This window comes from Oncorhynchus mykiss, chromosome 5, assembly GCF_013265735.2.
Source record: "Oncorhynchus mykiss isolate Arlee chromosome 5, USDA_OmykA_1.1, whole genome shotgun sequence".
Lineage (NCBI taxonomy): Eukaryota > Metazoa > Chordata > Actinopteri > Salmoniformes > Salmonidae > Oncorhynchus > Oncorhynchus mykiss.
In genome coordinates, this window is record NC_048569.1 from 4,216,665 (window position 1) to 4,239,416 (window position 22,752).

At 36.1% G+C, this 22,752-nt stretch overlaps 1 protein-coding gene across 2 annotated transcripts in view; it reads right to left on the reverse strand.

Annotated features, from left to right (window-relative positions):
* Positions 1 to 22,752, reverse strand: part of LOC110513199 (netrin receptor DCC-like) — a 632,990-nt gene that overhangs the window by 432,123 nt on the left and 178,115 nt on the right. For both annotated transcript variants that reach the window (XM_036976622.1, XM_036976621.1), the window contains exon 2: positions 1,699 to 2,031. In XM_036976622.1, the coding sequence (XP_036832517.1) occupies positions 1,699 to 2,031 (333 nt within the window). The remainder of the gene's footprint in view (positions 1 to 1,698; positions 2,032 to 22,752) is intronic.

The following is a 22,752-nucleotide window of genomic DNA, read 5'->3' on the forward strand; positions in this document are numbered from 1 at the left end:
GGCACTGCATCTCAGTGGAAGAGGCGCTTACTACAGACCCTGGTTCGATTCCATGCTATTTCACAACCGGCCATGGTTGGGAGTCCCTTAGAGAGGTGCACAATTGGCCCAGCGTCGTCCGGGTTAGGGTTTGGCCAGGGGGCTAGGCAGCCATTGTAAATAATATTTTTTTCTTAACTGACTTGCCGAAAGTTCAATAAAGGTGAGACAAGAAGGAGCCCTGAGTTTGGATCACGTACTAAAGCAAACGGAGGTGAAACCTAGAGGTAATAATAATGATAATAATAAATAATAATAATAATAATAATAATAATAATAATAATAATAATAATAAATAATAATAAAAATAAATAATAATAATACCAATAATAATGAATAATAATATTAATAATAATAAATATTAATAATACCAATAATAATGAATAATAATAATAATAATAATACCAATAATAATGAATAATAATGAATAATAATAATAATAATAATAATACCAATAATAATGAATAATAATAATAATAATAAATAATAATAAATAATAATAAAAATAAATAATAATAATACCAATAATAATGAATAATAATATTAATAATAATAAATATTAATAATAACAATAATAATGAATAATAATAATAATAATAATACCAATAATAATGAATAATAATGAATAATAATAATAATAATAATAATAATAATAATAATAATAATAATAATACCAATAATAATAATAATAATAATACCAATAATAATAATAATAATAATAATAATAATACCAATAATAATAATAATAATAATAATAATACCAATAATAATAATAATAATAATAATGAATAATAATAATAAATAATAATAATAATAATAATAAATAATAATAATAATACCAATAATAATAATAATAATAATAATAATAATACCAATAATAATAATAATAATAATAATAATAATACCAATAATAATAATAATAATAATAATAATAATAATACCAATAATAATAATAATAATAATAATAAATAATAATAATAATAATACCAATACCAATAATAATAATAATAATAATACCAATAATAATAATAATAATAATAATAATAATACCAATAATAATAATAATAATAATAATAAATAATAATAATAATAATAAAGAATAATAATAATAAATAATAATTATTATTATTATACTAATAATAAATAATAGTTATAATAATTATAATAAGAGTAAATAATAGTAGAAATAAGACTCAGACCAATACAAAACTGATAACACCCTATTCCCTAACACAACAGCTTCATATTAACTATGGAATCTCCCATTTCCAAGGAGAATGTAAAACCCTGGTACAGAACATCATGAAAGGAGTGAGTTGGAGAGTCTATGCTCCCAACGGGGGCCAAAAAACTACTAAGTCAAAGTAGGTGGTGCCACCCCTCATAGCCTGGTTCCTCTCTAGGTTTCTTCCTAGGTTCCAGCCTTTCTAAGGAGTTTCTCCTAGTCACCATGTTTCTACACCTGCATTGCTTGCTGTTTGGGGGTTTTAGGCTGGGTTTCTGTACAGCGCTTTGAGACATCAGCTGATGTACGAAGGGCTATATAAATACATTTGATTTGATTTTGATTTTGATTTGATCTGCAAACTCAGTACTTGTAAGAGGAAATGATGTGTTAAATGTACAGGAAAGACAAGTACTACAATAAAGTGCTCTTACCAGAAACAGTCACTTGAGCCGTTCTGCTGACGATGGCCCCCACCCCATCCAGCCTGGCCAGACACTGGTAGAGCCCCTCGTCAGGTCGGTGGTGTCGTGAATGAACCACGTTCTGGACCACTAGAGACCCGTTAGGGAACTGCTGTCTCCTCTCGTCCACCACGGCACTGAGCAACACCCCGTCCTTCTTCCAGACGATGATTGGAATACCCTGGTCTGACTGAGCCTCACAGTCCAGCTGAAGAACACCTCCCCGTAATGTCACCGCGTCCTGGGGTTCCAGAACGAAGCTGAAGTCCACGAACACCTGGGACGATGAGGAGGACTGTGCACCTAGAGGGAGGAGAGAAACAGGAGGAGATGGTTCATTCTCAGGGAATATTGTTACCTTGCTTTGAAACCAAAGTATATGAACAGCGGAGCAGACTGAAGATGAGACGATATTCAGCAACTCTTGGTAGGACAATTACAGACCCTTAGCTTGTTTCAAAAATCAACGTTTTATTTGTCAAATGATTTTATCAGGGTCTCAAAGCATCTCAAGCCCCGTACCATCCTGAAGGGTTCCCAGGTACACACTACTTCTACAGTAGACTGTTCAGATGGAGTAGCCTTTGTCCTTTAGTGAATACTGAACCTCAGGTTCATCATTAGCATGGCTGACCTGCATCCACAGGTCATATTATACATCTATCATACTAGCACCAATATATATTACAGATCCAATCAGATCTACCATGTGCCTTTTACTGAGGAGTGGCTTCTGTCTGGCCACTCTACTATAAAGGCCTGATTTGGTGGAGGGCTGCAGAGATGGTTGTCCTTCTGGAAGCTTCTCCCATCTCCACAGATAAACTCTGGAGCTCTGTCAGAGTGACCATCAGGTTCTTGGTCACCTCCCTGACCAAGACCCTTCTCCCCCGATATCTCAGTTTGGCCGGGTGGCCAGCTCTAGGAAGAGTCTTGGTGATTTGATTCAAAAACTTTTTTTCATTTAAGAATGATGGAGGCGCCTGTGTTCTTGGGGACCTTCCATGGTGCAGAAATGTTTTGGCACCCTTCCCCAGATCTGTGCCTCAACACAATCCTGTTTTGGAGCTCAACAGACAATTCCTTTTGACCTCATGGCTTGGTTTTTGCTCTGACCCTATATAGACTATAAGACTATCAGAGTGTGCAAAGCTGTCATCAAGGCAAAGGGTGGGTACTTTGAAAAATCAAACATTTAAAATAGATTTTGATTTGTTTAACACTTTTTCGTTACTACGTGATTCCATATGTGTTATTTCCTAGTTTTGAGGTCTTCACTATTATTCTACAATGTAAAAAATAGTAAAAATAAAGAAAACCCTGGAATGAGTAGGTGTGTCCAAACTTTTAACCGGTAGTGTATGTGAATAAACCCCTAGCTGTTTAAAGTAGTCTGTATCTGTCATTATGGGGTATTGTGATGTCATGATGGGGTATTGTGATGTCATTATGGGGTATTGTGATGTCATTATTTGGTATTGTGATGTCATTATGGGGTATTGTGATGTCATTATGGGGTATTGTGATGTCATTATGGGGTATTGTGATGTCATTATGGGGTATTGTGATGTCATTATGGGGTATTGTGATGTCATTATGGGGTATTGTGATGTCATTATGTTGTATTGTGATGTCATTATGGGGTATTGTGATGTCATTATGGGGTATTGTGATGTCATGATGGGGTATTGCGATGTCATTATGGGGTATTGTGATGTCATTATGGGGTATTGGGATGTCATTATGGGGTATTGTGATGTCATTATGGGGTATTGTGATGTCATTATGGGGTATTGTGATGTCATTATGGGGTATTGTGATGTCATTATGGGGTATTGTGATGTCATGATGGGGTATTGTGATGTCATTATGGGGTATTGTGATGTCATGATGGGGTATTGTGATGTCATTATGGGGTATTGTGATGTCATTATGGGGTATTGTGATGTCATGATGGGGTATTGTGATGTCATTATGGGGTATTGTGATGTCATTATGGGGTATTGTGATGTCATTATGGGGTATTGTGATGTCATTATGGGGTATTGTGATGTCATTATGGGGTATTGTGATGTCATTATGGGGTATTGTGATGTCATTATGGGGTATTGTGATGTCATTATGGGGTATTGTGATGTCATTATGGGGTAATGTGATGTCATTATGGGGTATTGTGATGTCATTATGGGGTATTGTGATGTCATTATTTGGTATTGTGATGTCATTATGAGGTATTGTGATGTCATTATGGGGTATTGTGATTTCATTATGGGGTATTGTGATGTCATTGTGGGGTATTGTGATGTCATTGTGGGGTATTGTGATGTCATTGTGGGGTATTGTGATGTCATTATGGGGTATTGTGATGTCATGATGGGGTATTGTGATGTCATTATGGGGTATTGTGATTTCATTATGGGGTATTGTGATGTCATTATGGGGTATTGTGATGTCATTGTGGGGTATTGTGATGTCATTGTGGGGTATTGTGATGTCATTATGGGGTATTGTGATGTCATGATGGGGTATTGTGATGTCATGATGGGGTATTGTGTGTAGACTGACGAGGAAAAACATGTATTTAATCCATTTTAGAATAAGGCCGTAACGTAACTTTACGAATGCCTGTACAGTACTACTGCTACCTACTACAGTACTAGCTTGTAGTAAATAGAGATACATAGATAACTTTATCCTAACCACTGCATGATCATTGGGTATTTAAAACTACCTCCTGCCCACTGCACGATCATTGTGTATTTAGAACTATCTCCTGCTCATTGTGTATTTAGAACTATCTCCTGCTCATTGGGTATTTAGAACTATCTCCTGCTCATTGTGTATTTAGAACTATCTCCTGCTCATTGTGTATTTAGAACTATCTCCTGCTCATTGTGTATTTAGAACTATCTCCTGCTCATTGTGTATTTAGAACTATCTCCTGCTCATTGTGTATTTAGAACTATCTCCTGCTCATTGTGTATTTAGAACTATCTCCTGCTCATTGTGTATTTAGAACTATCTCCTGCTCTTTGAGTATTTAGATCTCCTGTTCATTGTGTATTTAGAACTATCTCCTGCTCATTGGGTATTTAGATATCCTGTTCATTGTGTATTTAGAACTATCTCCTGCTCATTGGGTATTTAGATATCCTGTTCATTGTGTATTTAGAACTATCTCCTGCTCATTGGGTATTTAGATATCCTGTTCATTGTGTATTTAGAACTATCTCCTGCTCATTGGGTATTTAGATCTCCTGCTCATTGGGTATTTAGATCTCCTGTTCATTGTGTATTTAGAACTATCTCCTGCTCATTGAGTATTTAGAACTATCTCCTGCTCATTGGGTATTTAGATCTCCTGTTCATTGTGTATTTATAACTATCTCCTGCTCATTGAGTATTTAGAACTATCTCCTGCTCATTGAGTATTTAGAACTATCTCCTGCTCATTGAGTATTTAGAACTATCTCCTGCTCATTGAGTATTTAGAACTATCTCCTGCTCATTGAGTATTTAGAACTATCCCCTGTTCATTGAGTATTTAGAACTATCTCCTGCTCATTGAGTATTTAGAACTATCTCCTGCTCATTGAGTATTTAGAACTATCTCCTGCTCATTGAGTATTTAGAACTATCTCCTGTTCATTGTGTATTTAGAACTATCTCCTGCTCATTGGGTATTTAGATCTCCTGCTTATTGGGTATTTAGATCTCCTGTTCATTGTGTATTTAGAAATATCTCATGATCATTGAGTATTTAGAACTATCTCCTGCTCATTGGGTATTTAGATCTCCTGTTCATTGTGTATTTAGAACTATCTCCTACTCATTGAGTATTTAGAACTATCTCCTGCTCATTGAGTATTTAGAACTATCTCCTGCTCATTGGGTATTTAGATATCCTGTTCATTGTGTATTTAGAACTATCTCCTGCTCATTGGGTATTTAGATCTTCTGTTCATTGTGTATTTAGAACTATCTCCTGCTCATTGAGTATTTAGAACTATCTCCTGCTCATTGGGTATTTAGATCTCCTGTTCATTGTGTATTTAGAACTATCTCCTGCTCATTGGGTATTTAGATATCCTGTTCATTGTGTATTTAGAACTATCTCCTGCTCATTGGGTATTTAGATCTCCTGCTCATTGGGTATTTAGATCTCCTGTTCATTGTGTATTTAGAACTATCTCCTGCTCTTTGAGTATTTAGAACTATCTCCTGCTCATTGGGTATTTAGATCTCCTGTTCATTGTGTATTTAGAACTATCTCCTGCTCATTGAGTATTTAGAACTATCTCCTGCTCATTGAGTATTTAGAACTATCTCCTGCTCATTGAGTATTTAGAACTATATCCTGCTCATTGAGTATTTAGAACTATCTCCTGTTCATTGTGTATTTAGAACTATCTCCTGCTCATTGAGTATTTAGAACTATCTCCTGCTCATTGGGTATTTAGATCTCCTGCTTATTGGGTATTTAGATCTCCTGTTCATTGTGTATTTAGAACTATCTCCTGCTCATTGAGTATTTAGAACTATCTCCTGCTCATTGGGTATTTAGATCTCCTGTTCATTGTGTATTTAGAACTATCTCCTGTTCATTGAGTATTTAGAACTATCTCCTGCTCATTGAGTATTTAGAACTATCTCCTGCTCATTGTGTATTTAGAACTATCTCCTGCTCATTGGGTATTTAGATCTCCTGCTTATTGGGTATTTAGATCTCCTGTTCATTGTGTATTTAGAACTATCTCCTGCTCATTGGGTATTTAGAACTATCTCCTGCTCATTGAGTATTTAGAACTATCTCCTGCTCATTGAGTATTTAGAACTATCTCCTGCTCATAGGGTATTTAGAACTATCTCCTGCTCATTGAGTATTTAGAACTATCTCATGATCATTGAGTATTTAGAACTATCTCCTGCTCATTGAGTATTTAGATCTCCTGTTCATTGTGTATTTAGATCTCCTGTTCATTGTGTATTTAGAACTATCTCCTGCTCATTGGGTATTTAGATCTCCTGTTCATTGTGTATTTATAACTATCTCCTGCTTATTGGGTATTTAGAACTATCTCCTGCTCATTGGGTATTTAGATCTCCTGCTCATTGTGTATTCAGAACTATCTCCTGCTCATTGAGTATTTAGAACTATCTCCTGCTCATTGAGTATTTAGAACTATCTCCTGCTCATTGAGTATTTAGAACTATCTCCTGCTCATTGAGTATTTAGAACTATATCCTGCTCATTGAGTATTTAGAACTATCTCCTGTTCATTGTGTATTTAGAACTATCTCCTGCTCATTGAGTATTTAGAACTATCTCCTGCTCATTGGGTATTTAGATCTCCTGCTTATTGGGTATTTAGATCTCCTGTTCATTGTGTATTTAGAACTATCTCCTGCTCATTGAGTATTTAGAACTATCTCCTGCTCATTGGGTATTTAGATCTCCTGTTCATTGTGTATTTAGAACTATCTCCTGTTCATTGAGTATTTAGAACTATCTCCTGCTCATTGAGTATTTAGAACTATCTCCTGCTCATTGTGTATTTAGAACTATCTCCTGCTCATTGGGTATTTAGATCTCCTGCTTATTGGGTATTTAGATCTCCTGTTCATTGTGTATTTAGAACTATCTCCTGCTCATTGGGTATTTAGAACTATCTCCTGCTCATTGAGTATTTAGAACTCTCTCCTGCTCATTGAGTATTTAGAACTATCTCCTGCTCATAGGGTATTTAGAACTATCTCCTGCTCATTGAGTATTTAGAACTATCTCATGATCATTGAGTATTTAGAACTATCTCCTGCTCATTGAGTATTTAGATCTCCTGTTCATTGTGTATTTAGATCTCCTGTTCATTGTGTATTTAGAACTATCTCCTGCTCATTGGGTATTTAGATCTCCTGTTCATTGTGTATTTATAACTATCTCCTGCTTATTGGGTATTTAGATCTCCTGTTCATTGTGTATTTAGAAATATCTCATGATCATTGAGTATTTAGAACTATCTCCTGCTCATTGGGTATTTAGATCTCCTGTTCATTGTGTATTTAGAACTATCTCCTGCTCATTGTGTATTTAGAACTATCTCCTGCTCATTGTGTATTTAGAACTATCTCCTGCTCTTTGAGTATTTAGATCTCCTGTTCATTGTGTATTTAGAACTATCTCCTGCTCATTGGGTATTTAGATATCCTGTTCATTGTGTATTTAGAACTATCTCCTGCTCATTGGGTATTTAGATCTCCTGTTCATTGTGTATTTAGAACTATCTCCTGCTCATTGACTATTTAGAACTATCTCCTGCTCATTGGGTATTTAGATATCCTGTTCATTGTGTATTTAGAACTATCTCCTGCTCATTGGGTATTTAGATATCCTGTTCATTGTGTATTTAGAACTATCTCCTGCTCATTGGGTATTTAGATCTCCTGCTCATTGGGTATTTAGATCTCCTGTTCATTGTGTATTTAGAACTATCTCCTGCTCTTTGAGTATTTAGAACTATCTCCTGTTCATTGTGTATTTAGAACTATCTCCTGCTCATTGAGTATTTAGAACTATCTCCTGCTCATTGGGTATTTAGATCTCCTGCTTATTGGGTATTTAGATCTCCTGTTCATTGTGTATTTAGAACTATCTCCTGCTCATTGAGTATTTAGAACTATCTCCTGCTCATTGGGTATTTAGATCTCCTGTTCATTGTATATTTAGAACTATCTCCTGCTCATTGAGTATTTAGAACTATCTCCTGCTCATTGAGTATTTAGAACTATCTCCTGCTCATTGTGTATTTAGAACTATCTCCTGCTCATTGGGTATTTAGATCTCCTGCTTATTGGGTATTTAGATCTCCTGTTCATTGTGTATTTAGAACTATCTCCTGCTCATTGGGTATTTAGAACTATCTCCTGCTCATTGAGTATTTAGAACTATCTCCTGCTCATTGGGTATTTAGATATCCTGTTCATTGTGTATTTAGAACTATCTCCTGCTCATTGGGTATTTAGATCTCCTTCTTATTGGGTATTTAGATCTCCTGTTCATTGTGTATTTAGAACTATCTCCTGCTCATTGGGTATTTAGAACTATCTCCTGCTCATTGACTATTTAGAACTATCTCCTGCTCATTGAGTATTTAGAACTATCTCCTGCTCATTGGGTATTTAGAACTATCTCCTGCTCATTGAGTATTTAGAACTATCTCCTGCTCATTGGGTATTTAGAACTATCTCCTGCTCATTGAGTATTTAGAACTATCTCATGATCATTGAGTATTTAGAATTATCTCCTGCTCATTGAGTATTTAGAACTATCTCCTGCTCATTGAGTATTTAGAACTATCTCCTGCTCATTGGGTATTTAGAACTATCTCCTGCTCATTGAGTATTTAGAACTATCTCATGATCATTGAGTATTTAGAATTATCTCCTGCTCATTGAGTATTTAGAACTATCTCCTGCTCATTGTGTATTTAGATCTCCTGTTCATTGTGTATTTAGAACTATCTCCTGCTCATTGGGTATTTAGATCTCCTGTTCATTGTGTATTTATAACTATCTCCTGCTCATTGAGTATTTAGAACTATCTCCTGCTCATTGAGTATTTAGAACTATCTCCTGCTCATTGAGTATTTAGAACTATCTCCTGCTCATTGAGTATTTAGAACTATCTCCTGCTCATTGAGTATTTAGAACTATCCCCTGTTCATTGAGTATTTAGAACTATCTCCTGCTCATTGAGTATTTAGAACTATCTCCTGCTCATTGAGTATTTAGAACTATCTCCTGCTCATTGAGTATTTAGAACTATCTCCTGTTCATTGTGTATTTAGAACTATCTCCTGCTCATTGGGTATTTAGATCTCCTGCTTATTGGGTATTTAGATCTCCTGTTCATTGTGTATTTAGAAATATCTCATGATCATTGAGTATTTAGAACTATCTCCTGCTCATTGGGTATTTAGATCTCCTGTTCATTGTGTATTTAGAACTATCTCCTACTCATTGAGTATTTAGAACTATCTCCTGCTCATTGAGTATTTAGAACTATCTCCTGCTCATTGGGTATTTAGATATCCTGTTCATTGTGTATTTAGAACTATCTCCTGCTCATTGGGTATTTAGATCTCCTGTTCATTGTGTATTTAGAACTATCTCCTGCTCATTGAGTATTTAGAACTATCTCCTGCTCATTGGGTATTTAGATCTCCTGTTCATTGTGTATTTAGAACTATCTCCTGCTCATTGGGTATTTAGAACTATCTCCTGTTCATTGTGTATTTAGAACTATCTCCTGCTCTTTGAGTATTTAGAACTATCTCCTGCTCATTGGGTATTTAGAACTATCTCCTGCTCATTGGGTATTTAGATCTCCTGTTCATTGTGTATTTAGAACTATCTCCTGCTCTTTGAGTATTTAGAACTATCTCCTGCTCATTGGGTATTTAGAACTATCTCCTGCTCATTGGGTATTTAGATCTCCTGCTCATTGGGTATTTAGATCTCCTGCTCATTGTGTATTTAGAACTATCTCCTGCTCTTTGAGTATTTAGAACTATCTCCTGCTCATTGAGTATTTAGATCTCCTGTTCATTGTGTATTTAGAACTATCTCCTGCTCATTGGGTATTTAGAACTATCTCCTGCTCATTGGGTATTTAGATCCGCTGTTCATTGTGTATTTAGAACTATCTCCTGCTCAATGGGTATTTAGATCTCCTGTTCATTGTGTATTTAGAACTATCTCCTGCTCATTGAGTATTTAGATCTCCTGTTCATTGTGTATTTAGAACTATCTCCTGCTCATTGGGTATTTAGAACTATCTCCTGCTCATTGGGTATTTAGATCCGCTGTTCATTGTGTATTTAGAACTATCTCCTGCTCAATGGGTATTTAGATCTCCTGTTCATTGTGTATTTAGAACTATCTCCTGCTCATTGGGTATTTAGATCTCCTGTTCATTGTGTATTTAGAACTATCTCCTGCTCATTGGGTATTTAGATCTCCTGTTCATTGTGTATTTAGAACTATCTCCTGCTCATTGAGTATTTAGAACTATCTCCTGCTCATTGAGTATTTAGAACTATCTCCTGCTCATTGAGTATTTAGAACTATCTCCTGCTCATTGAGTATTTAGAACTATCTCCTGTTCATTGTGTATTTAGAACTATCTCCTGCTCATTGAGTATTTAGAACTATCTCCTGCTCATTGGGTATTTAGATCTCCTGCTTATTGGGTATTTAGATCTCCTGTTCATTGTGTATTTAGAACTATCTCCTGCTCATTGAGTATTTAGAACTATCTCCTGCTCATTGGGTATTTAGATCTCCTGTTCATTGTGTATTTAGAACTATCTCCTGCTCATTGGGTATTTAGAACTATCTCCTGCTCATTGAGTATTTAGAACTCTCTCCTGCTCATTGAGTATTTAGAACTATCTCCTGCTCATAGGGTATTTAGAACTATCTCCTGCTCATTGAGTATTTAGAACTATCTCATGATCATTGAGTATTTAGAACTATCTCCTGCTCATTGAGTATTTAGATCTCCTGTTCATTGTGTATTTAGATCTCCTGTTCATTGTGTATTTAGAACTATCTCCTGCTCATTGGGTATTTAGATCTCCTGTTCATTGTGTATTTATAACTATCTCCTGCTTATTGGGTATTTAGATCTCCTGTTCATTGTGTATTTAGAAATATCTCATGATCATTGAGTATTTAGAACTATCTCCTGCTCATTGGGTATTTAGATCTCCTGTTCATTGTGTATTTAGAACTATCTCCTGCTCATTGTGTATTTAGAACTATCTCCTGCTCATTGTGTATTTAGAACTATCTCCTGCTCTTTGAGTATTTAGATCTCCTGTTCATTGTGTATTTAGAACTATCTCCTGCTCATTGGGTATTTAGATATCCTGTTCATTGTGTATTTAGAACTATCTCCTGCTCATTGGGTATTTAGATCTCCTGTTCATTGTGTATTTAGAACTATCTCCTGCTCATTGAGTATTTAGAACTATCTCCTGCTCATTGGGTATTTAGATATCCTGTTCATTGTGTATTTAGAACTATCTCCTGCTCATTGGGTATTTAGATATCCTGTTCATTGTGTATTTAGAACTATCTCCTGCTCATTGGGTATTTAGATCTCCTGCTCATTGGGTATTTAGATCTCCTGTTCATTGTGTATTTAGAACTATCTCCTGCTCTTTGAGTATTTAGAACTATCTCCTGTTCATTGTGTATTTAGAACTATCTCCTGCTCATTGAGTATTTAGAACTATCTCCTGCTCATTGGGTATTTAGATCTCCTGCTTATTGGGTATTTAGATCTCCTGTTCATTGTGTATTTAGAACTATCTCCTGCTCATTGAGTATTTAGAACTATCTCCTGCTCATTGGGTATTTAGATCTCCTGTTCATTGTGTATTTAGAACTATCTCCTGCTCATTGAGTATTTAGAACTATCTCCTGCTCATTGAGTATTTAGAACTATCTCCTGCTCATTGTGTATTTAGAACTATCTCCTGCTCATTGGGTATTTAGATCTCCTGCTTATTGGGTATTTAGATCTCCTGTTCATTGTGTATTTAGAACTATCTCCTGCTCATTGGGTATTTAGAACTATCTCCTGCTCATTGAGTATTTAGAACTATCTCCTGCTCATTGAGTATTTAGAACTATCTCCTGCTCATTGGGTATTTAGAACTATCTCCTGCTCATTGAGTATTTAGAACTATCTCATGATCATTGAGTATTTAGAACTATCTCCTGCTCATTGAGTATTTAGAACTATCTCCTGCTCATTGTGTATTTAGATCTCCTGTTCATTGTGTATTTAGAACTATCTCCTGCTCATTGGGTATTTAGATCTCCTGTTCATTGTGTATTTATAACTATCTCCTGCTCATTGAGTATTTAAAACTATCTCCTGCTCATTGAGTATTTAGAACTATCTCCTGCTCATTGAGTATTTAGAACTATCTCCTGCTCATTGAGTATTTAGAACTATCTCCTGCTCATTGAGTATTTAGAAATATCCCCTGTTCATTGAGTATTTAGAACTATCTCCTGCTCATTGAGTATTTAGAACTATCTCCTGCTCATTGAGTATTTAGAACTATCTCCTGCTCATTGAGTATTTAGAACTATCTCCTGTTCATTGTGTATTTAGAACTATCTCCTGCTCATTGGGTATTTAGATCTCCTGCTTATTGGGTATTTAGATCTCCTGTTCATTGTGTATTTAGAAATATCTCATGATCATTGAGTATTTAGAACTATCTCCTGCTCATTGGGTATTTAGATCTCCTGTTCATTGTGTATTTAGAACTATCTCCTACTCATTGAGTATTTAGAACTATCTCCTGCTCATTGAGTATTTAGAACTATCTCCTGCTCATTGGGTATTTAGATATCCTGTTCATTGTGTATTTAGAACTATCTCCTGCTCATTGGGTATTTAGATCTCCTTCTTATTGGGTATTTAGATCTCCTGTTCATTGTGTATTTAGAACTATCTCCTGCTCATTGGGTATTTAGAACTATCTCCTGCTCATTGACTATTTAGAACTATCTCCTGCTCATTGAGTATTTAGAACTATCTCCTGCTCATTGGTTATTTAGAACTATCTCCTGCTCATTGAGTATTTAGAACTATCTCCTGCTCATTGGGTATTTAGAACTATCTCCTGCTCATTGAGTATTTAGAACTATCTCATGATCATTGAGTATTTAGAATTATCTCCTGCTCATTGAGTATTTAGAACTATCTCCTGCTCATTGAGTATTTAGAACTATCTCCTGCTCATTGGGTATTTAGAACTATCTCCTGCTCATTGAGTATTTAGAACTATCTCATGATCATTGAGTATTTAGAATTATCTCCTGCTCATTGAGTATTTAGAACTATCTCCTGCTCATTGTGTATTTAGATCTCCTGTTCATTGTGTATTTAGAACTATCTCCTGCTCATTGGGTATTTAGATCTCCTGTTCATTGTGTATTTATAACTATCTCCTGCTCATTGAGTATTTAGAACTATCTCCTGCTCATTGAGTATTTAGAACTATCTCCTGCTCATTGAGTATTTAGAACTATCTCCTGCTCATTGAGTATTTAGAACTATCTCCTGCTCATTGAGTATTTAGAACTATCCCCTGTTCATTGAGTATTTAGAACTATCTCCTGCTCATTGAGTATTTAGAACTATCTCCTGCTCATTGAGTATTTAGAACTATCTCCTGCTCATTGAGTATTTAGAACTATCTCCTGTTCATTGTGTATTTAGAACTATCTCCTGCTCATTGGGTATTTAGATCTCCTGCTTATTGGGTATTTAGATCTCCTGTTCATTGTGTATTTAGAAATATCTCATGATCATTGAGTATTTAGAACTATCTCCTGCTCATTGGGTATTTAGATCTCCTGTTCATTGTGTATTTAGAACTATCTCCTACTCATTGAGTATTTAGAACTATCTCCTGCTCATTGAGTATTTAGAACTATCTCCTGCTCATTGGGTATTTAGATATCCTGTTCATTGTGTATTTAGAACTATCTCCTGCTCATTGGGTATTTAGATCTCCTGTTCATTGTGTATTTAGAACTATCTCCTGCTCATTGAGTATTTAGAACTATCTCCTGCTCATTGGGTATTTAGATCTCCTGTTCATTGTGTATTTAGAACTATCTCCTGCTCATTGGGTATTTAGATATCCTGTTCATTGTGTATTTAGAACTATCTCCTGCTCTTTGAGTATTTAGAACTATCTCCTGCTCATTGGGTATTTAGAACTATCTCCTGCTCATTGGGTATTTAGATCTCCTGTTCATTGTGTATTTAGAACTATCTCCTGCTCTTTGAGTATTTAGAACTATCTCCTGCTCATTGGGTATTTAGAACTATCTCCTGCTCATTGGGTATTTAGATCTCCTGCTCATTGGGTATTTAGATCTCCTGCTCATTGTGTATTTAGAACTATCTCCTGCTCATTGAGTATTTAGATCTCCTGTTCATTGTGTATTTAGAACTATCTCCTGCTCATTGGGTATTTAGAACTATCTCCTGCTCATTGGGTATTTAGATCCGCTGTTCATTGTGTATTTAGAACTATCTCCTGCTCAATGGGTATTTAGATCTCCTGTTCATTGTGTATTTAGAACTATCTCCTGCTCATTGGGTATTTAGATCTCCTGTTCATTGTGTATTTAGAACTATCTCCTGCTCATTGAGTATTTAGAACTATCTCCTGCTCATTGAGTATTTAGAACTATCTCCTGCTCATTGAGTATTTAGAACTATCTCCTGCTCATTGAGTATTTAGATCTCCTGTTCATTGTGTATTTAGAACTATCTCCTGCTCATTGGGTATTTAGAACTATCTCCTGCTCATTGGGTATTTAGATCTCCTGTTCATTGTGTATTTAGAACTATCTCCTGCTCATTGGGTATTTAGATCTCCTGTTCATTGTGTATTTAGAACTATCTCCTGCTCATTGGGTATTTAGATCTCCTGTTCATTGTGTATTTAGAACTATCTCCTGCTCATTGGGTATTTAGATCTCCTGTTCATTGTGTATTTAGAACTATCTCCTGCTCATTGAGTATTTAGAACTATCTCCTGCTCATTGAGTATTTAGAACTATCTCCTGCTCATTGAGTATTTAGAACTATCTCCTGCTCATTGAGTATTTAGAACTATCTCCTGTTCATTGTGTATTTAGAACTATCTCCTGCTCATTGAGTATTTAGAACTATCTCCTGCTCATTGGGTATTTAGATCTCCTGCTTATTGGGTATTTAGATCTCCTGTTCATTGTGTATTTAGAACTATCTCCTGCTCATTGAGTATTTAGAACTATCTCCTGCTCATTGGGTATTTAGATCTCCTGTTCATTGTGTATTTAGAACTATCTCCTGCTCATTGAGTATTTAGAACTATCTCCTGCTCATTGAGTATTTAGAACTATCTCCTGCTCATTGTGTATTTAGAACTATCTCCTGCTCATTGGGTATTTAGATCTCCTGCTTATTGGGTATTTAGATCTCCTGTTCATTGTGTATTTAGAACTATCTCCTGCTCATTGGGTATTTAGAACTATCTCCTGCTCATTGAGTATTTAGAACTATCTCCTGTTCATTGTGTATTTAGAACTATCTCCTGCTCATTGTGTATTTAGAACTATCTCCTGCTCTTTGAGTATTTAGATCTCCTGTTCATTGTGTATTTAGAACTATCTCCTGCTCATTGGGTATTTAGATATCCTGTTCATTGTGTATTTAGAACTATCTCCTGCTCATTGGGTATTTAGATCTCCTGTTCATTGTGTATTTAGAACTATCTCCTGCTCATTGAGTATTTAGAACTATCTCCTGCTCATTGGGTATTTAGATCTCCTGTTCATTGTGTATTTAGAACTATCTCCTGCTCATTGGGTATTTAGATATCCTGTTCATTGTGTATTTAGAACTATCTCCTGCTCATTGGGTATTTAGATCTCCTGCTCATTGGGTATTTAGATCTCCTGTTCATTGTGTATTTAGAACTATCTCCTGCTCTTTGAGTATTTAGAACTATCTCCTGCTCATTGAGTATTTAGAACTATCTCCTGCTCATTGAGTATTTAGAACTATCTCCTGTTCATTGTGTATTTAGAACTATCTCCTGCTCATTGAGTATTTAGAACTATCTCCTGCTCATTGGGTATTTAGATCTCCTGCTTATTGGGTATTTAGATCTCCTGTTCATTGTGTATTTAGAACTATCTCCTGCTCATTGGGTATTTAGATCTCCTGTTCATTGTGTATTTAGAACTATCTCCTGCTCATTGAGTATTTAGAACTATCTCCTGCTCATTGAGTATTTAGAACTATCTCCTGCTCATTGTGTATTTAGAACTATCTCCTGCTCATTGGGTATTTAGATCTCCTGCTTATTGGGTATTTAGATCTCCTGTTCATTGTGTATTTAGAACTATCTCCTGCTCATTGGGTATTTAGAACTATCTCCTGCTCATTGAGTATTTAGAACTATCTCCTGCTCATTGAGTATTTAGAACTATCTCCTGCTCATTGGGTATTTAGAACTATCTCCTGCTCATTGAGTATTTAGAACTATCTCATGATCATTGAGTATTTAGAACTATCTCCTGCTCATTGAGTATTTAGAACTATCTCCTGCTCATTGTGTATTTAGATCTCCTGTTCATTGTGTATTTAGAACTATCTCCTGCTCATTGGGTATTTAGATCTCCTGTTCATTGTGTATTTATAACTATCTCCTGCTCATTGAGTATTTAGAACTATCTCCTGCTCATTGAGTATTTAGAACTATCTCCTGCTCATTGAGTATTTAGAACTATCTCCTGCTCATTGAGTATTTAGAACTATCTCCTGCTCATTGAGTATTTAGAACTATCCCCTGTTCATTGAGTATTTAGAACTATCTCCTGCTCATTGAGTATTTAGAACTATCTCCTGCTCATTGAGTATTTAGAACTATCTCCTGCTCATTGATTATTTAGAACTATCTCCTGTTCATTGTGTATTTAGAACTATCTCCTGCTCATTGGGTATTTAGATCTCCTGCTTATTGGGTATTTAGATCTCCTGTTCATTGTGTATTTAGAAATATCTCATGATCATTGAGTATTTAGAACTATCTCCTGCTCATTGGGTATTTAGATCTCCTGTTCATTGTGTATTTAGAACTATCTCCTACTCATTGAGTATTTAGAACTATCTCCTGCTCATTGAGTATTTAGAACTATCTCCTGCTCATTGGGTATTTAGATATCCTGTTCATTGTGTATTTAGAACTATCTCCTGCTCATTGGGTATTTAGATCTCCTGTTCATTGTGTATTTAGAACTATCTCCTGCTCATTGAGTATTTAGAACTATCTCCTGCTCATTGGGTATTTAGATCTCCTGTTCATTGTGTATTTAGAACTATCTCCTGCTCATTGGGTATTTAGATATCCTGTTCATTGTGTATTTAGAACTATCTCCTGCTCATTGGGTATTTAGATCTCCTGCTCATTGGGTATTTAGATCTCCTGTTCATTGTGTATTTAGAACTATCTCATGATCATTGAGTATTTAGAACTATCTCCTGCTCTTTGAGTATTTAGAACTATCTCCTGCTCATTGGGTATTTAGATCTCCTGTTCATTGAGTATTTAGAACTATCTCCTGCTCATTGAGTATTTAGAACTATCTCCTGCTCATTGAGTATTTAGAACTATCTCCTGCTCATTGAGTATTTAGAACTATCTCCTGTTCATTGTGTATTTAGAACTATCTCCTGCTCATTGAGTATTTAGAACTATCTCCTGCTCATTGGGTATTTAGATCTCCTGCTTATTGGGTATTTAGATCTCCTGTTCATTGTGTATTTAGAACTATCTCCTGCTCATTGAGTATTTAGAACTATCTCCTGCTCATTGGGTATTTAGATCTCCTGTTCATTGTGTATTTAGAACTATGTCCTGCTCATTGAGTATTTAGAACTATCTCCTGCTCATTGAGTATTTAGAACTATCTCCTGCTCATTGTGTATTTAGAACTATCTCCTGCTCATTGGGTATTTAGATCTCCTGCTTATTGGGTATTTAGATCTCCTGTTCATTGTGTATTTAGAACTATCTCCTGCTCACTGAGTATTTAGAACTATCTCCTGCTCATTGAGTATTTAGAACTATCTCCTGCTCATTGGGTATTTAGAACTATCTCCTGCTCATTGAGTATTTAGAACTATCTCATGATCATTGAGTATTTAGAACTATCTCCTGCTCATTGAGTATTTAGAACTATCTCCTGCTCATTGTGTATTTAGATCTCCTGTTCATTGTGTATTTAGAACTATCTCCTGCTCATTGGGTATTTAGAACTATCTCCTGCTCTTTGAGTATTTAGATCTCCTGTTCATTGTGTATTTAGAACTATCTCCTGCTCATTGGGTATTTAGATATCCTGTTCATTGTGTATTTAGAACTATCTCCTGCTCATTGGGTATTTAGATCTCCTGTTCATTGTGTATTTAGAACTATCTCCTGCTCATTGAGTATTTAGAACTATCTCCTGCTCATTGGGTATTTAGATCTCCTGTTCATTGTGTATTTAGAACTATCTCCTGCTCATTGGGTATTTAGATATCCTGTTCATTGTGTATTTAGAACTATCTCCTGCTCATTGGGTATTTAGATCTCCTGCTCATTGGGTATTTAGATCTCCTGTTCATTGTGTATTTAGAACTATCTCCTGCTCTTTGAGTATTTAGAACTATCTCCTGCTCATTGAGTATTTAGAACTATCTCCTGCTCATTGAGTATTTAGAACTATCTCCTGTTCATTGTGTATTTAGAACTATCTCCTGCTCATTGAGTATTTAGAACTATCTCCTGCTCATTGGGTATTTAGATCTCCTGCTTATTGGGTATTTAGATCTCCTGTTCATTGTGTATTTAGAACTATCTCCTGCTCATTGGGTATTTAGATCTCCTGTTCATTGTGTATTTAGAACTATCTCCTGCTCATTGAGTATTTAGAACTATCTCCTGCTCATTGAGTATTTAGAACTATCTCCTGCTCATTGTGTATTTAGAACTATCTCCTGCTCATTGGGTATTTAGATCTCCTGCTTATTGGGTATTTAGATCTCCTGTTCATTGTGTATTTAGAACTATCTCCTGCTCATTGGGTATTTAGAACTATCTCCTGCTCATTGAGTATTTAGAACTATCTCCTGCTCATTGAGTATTTAGAACTATCTCCTGCTCATTGGGTATTTAGAACTATCTCCTGCTCATTGAGTATTTAGAACTATCTCATGATCATTGAGTATTTAGAACTATCTCCTGCTCATTGAGTATTTAGAACTATCTCCTGCTCATTGTGTATTTAGATCTCCTGTTCATTGTGTATTTAGAACTATCTCCTGCTCATTGGGTATTTAGATCTCCTGTTCATTGTGTATTTATAACTATCTCCTGCTCATTGAGTATTTAGAACTATCTCCTGCTCATTGAGTATTTAGAACTATCTCCTGCTCATTGAGTATTTAGAACTATCTCCTGCTCATTGAGTATTTAGAACTATCTCCTGCTCATTGAGTATTTAGAACTATCCCCTGTTCATTGAGTATTTAGAACTATCTCCTGCTCATTGAGTATTTAGAACTATCTCCTGCTCATTGAGTATTTAGAACTATCTCCTGCTCATTGATTATTTAGAACTATCTCCTGTTCATTGTGTATTTAGAACTATCTCCTGCTCATTGGGTATTTAGATCTCCTGCTTATTGGGTATTTAGATCTCCTGTTCATTGTGTATTTAGAAATATCTCATGATCATTGAGTATTTAGAACTATCTCCTGCTCATTGGGTATTTAGATCTCCTGTTCATTGTGTATTTAGAACTATCTCCTACTCATTGAGTATTTAGAACTATCTCCTGCTCATTGAGTATTTAGAACTATCTCCTGCTCATTGGGTATTTAGATATCCTGTTCATTGTGTATTTAGAACTATCTCCTGCTCATTGGGTATTTAGATCTCCTGTTCATTGTGTATTTAGAACTATCTCCTGCTCATTGAGTATTTAGAACTATCTCCTGCTCATTGGGTATTTAGATCTCCTGTTCATTGTGTATTTAGAACTATCTCCTGCTCATTGGGTATTTAGATATCCTGTTCATTGTGTATTTAGAACTATCTCCTGCTCATTGGGTATTTAGATCTCCTGCTCATTGGGTATTTAGATCTCCTGTTCATTGTGTATTTAGAACTATCTCATGATCATTGAGTATTTAGAACTATCTCCTGCTCTTTGAGTATTTAGAACTATCTCCTGCTCATTGGGTATTTAGATCTCCTGTTCATTGAGTATTTAGAACTATCTCCTGCTCATTGAGTATTTAGAACTATCTCCTGCTCATTGAGTATTTAGAACTATCTCCTGCTCATTGAGTATTTAGAACTATCTCCTGTTCATTGTGTATTTAGAACTATCTCCTGCTCATTGAGTATTTAGAACTATCTCCTGCTCATTGGGTATTTAGATCTCCTGCTTATTGGGTATTTAGATCTCCTGTTCATTGTGTATTTAGAACTATCTCCTGCTCATTGAGTATTTAGAACTATCTCCTGCTCATTGGGTATTTAGATCTCCTGTTCATTGTGTATTTAGAACTATGTCCTGCTCATTGAGTATTTAGAACTATCTCCTGCTCATTGAGTATTTAGAACTATCTCCTGCTCATTGTGTATTTAGAACTATCTCCTGCTCATTGGGTATTTAGATCTCCTGCTTATTGGGTATTTAGATCTCCTGTTCATTGTGTATTTAGAACTATCTCCTGCTCACTGAGTATTTAGAACTATCTCCTGCTCATTGAGTATTTAGAACTATCTCCTGCTCATTGGGTATTTAGAACTATCTCCTGCTCATTGAGTATTTAGAACTATCTCATGATCATTGAGTATTTAGAACTATCTCCTGCTCATTGAGTATTTAGAACTATCTCCTGCTCATTGTGTATTTAGATCTCCTGTTCATTGTGTATTTAGAACTATCTCCTGCTCATTGGGTATTTAGATCTCCTGTTCATTGTGTATTTACAGTATTCTTTGTGTTATTATTTCTCTATGTTTCTCTGTGCGTTGTTGGGAAGGGCCCGTAAGTACGTGTTTCACTCTTAATCTACACCTGTTGTTTTTAGAAGCACGTGACCTAATTAACATTTGATTTGCTGCATACCACAGCTTCACTAGCGTGTCTGTCTTGTCTGCACAGAGCTTGTATGTCCAGACAGTTACTATTTACCCGCTCAGGTTACTTTAGACTTCCAACTAGAGAGTGGCATCGTCCAATGAAACAACTCGTTCTGAATCATCAGAGATATCAAAGTAAAAACACTTTTTTTCCCCGCTTCAGGCAACGATAACGTTTAAGAGCCGGCCGGCCTGGGCAGTTTCTGCATTCAAACATCTTTATTTCGTGACCGTGAAATCTAGCCTATATCCCAACATTACATATCTCATTAAAATGTGTTCATGTGGGTGAGAGGAATATGTAAATTGAAAAGCTTCACTGTTCTGACTAAAAATGAGAGAGAGAATATTGGTGCCTGTGGCTAAATGACTTGGATATGATATTAATAGCGGGTGAGTCTGAGCAGTGAAAGACGAGGATTTGACTGTAGGGTGTGTGTCAGATACGGCTGCGGTTTCTTGAAGGTTTTCTATGTGGTTTGTGTTTTTTTCAGCTGTGTGTTCTCTGTTCTGTGTGTTCTCTGTTCTGTGTGTTCCACACAGAGTCATACATATTTATAACAGTGTCTTGTGGCTGTACACGGGGGCTTGGTGGTTATGTTGGCTCACGTTGTTACTTTACGACCACCCTGTCAGCATTACAAAAGAAGATACATTTTTCAATCAAAAGCATTAACTTTAGACTGGCACCTTTTCATGTTTCCTCTTCTTCTGTAGAACAGGGATCCCCCCTCTCTCCTCCTCTCTCTCTCCCCCGTCTCTCCCCTCACTCACTCTCCCCTCACTCTCTCTCTCTCTCTCTCTCTCTCTCTCCCTCGTCTCTCCCCTCACTCTCTCTCCCCTCACTCTCTCTCTCTCTCTCTCTCGCATCTCTCCCCTCACTCGCTTTCTCTCTCTCTCTCTCTCTCTCTCTCTCTCTCTCTCTCTCTCTCTCTCTCCCTCTCTCTCCTCCTCTCTCTCCCTCGTCTCTCTCTCTCTCTCTCCCCCGTCTCTCCCCTCACTCGCTTTCTCTCTCTCTCTCTCTCTCTCTCTCTCTCTCTCTCTCTCTCTCTCTCTCTCTCTCTCTCTCTCTCTCTCTCTCCCTCTCTCTCCTCCTCTCTCTCTCTCTCTCCTCCTCTCTCATCCTCTCTCCCTCTCTCTCCTCCTCTCTCTCCCCCGTCTCTCTCTCTCTCTCTCTGGCTCCTATTCTATGAGAGGATGAGAGGGGACGCTATCCTCTCTGCATAGTGCTGAATG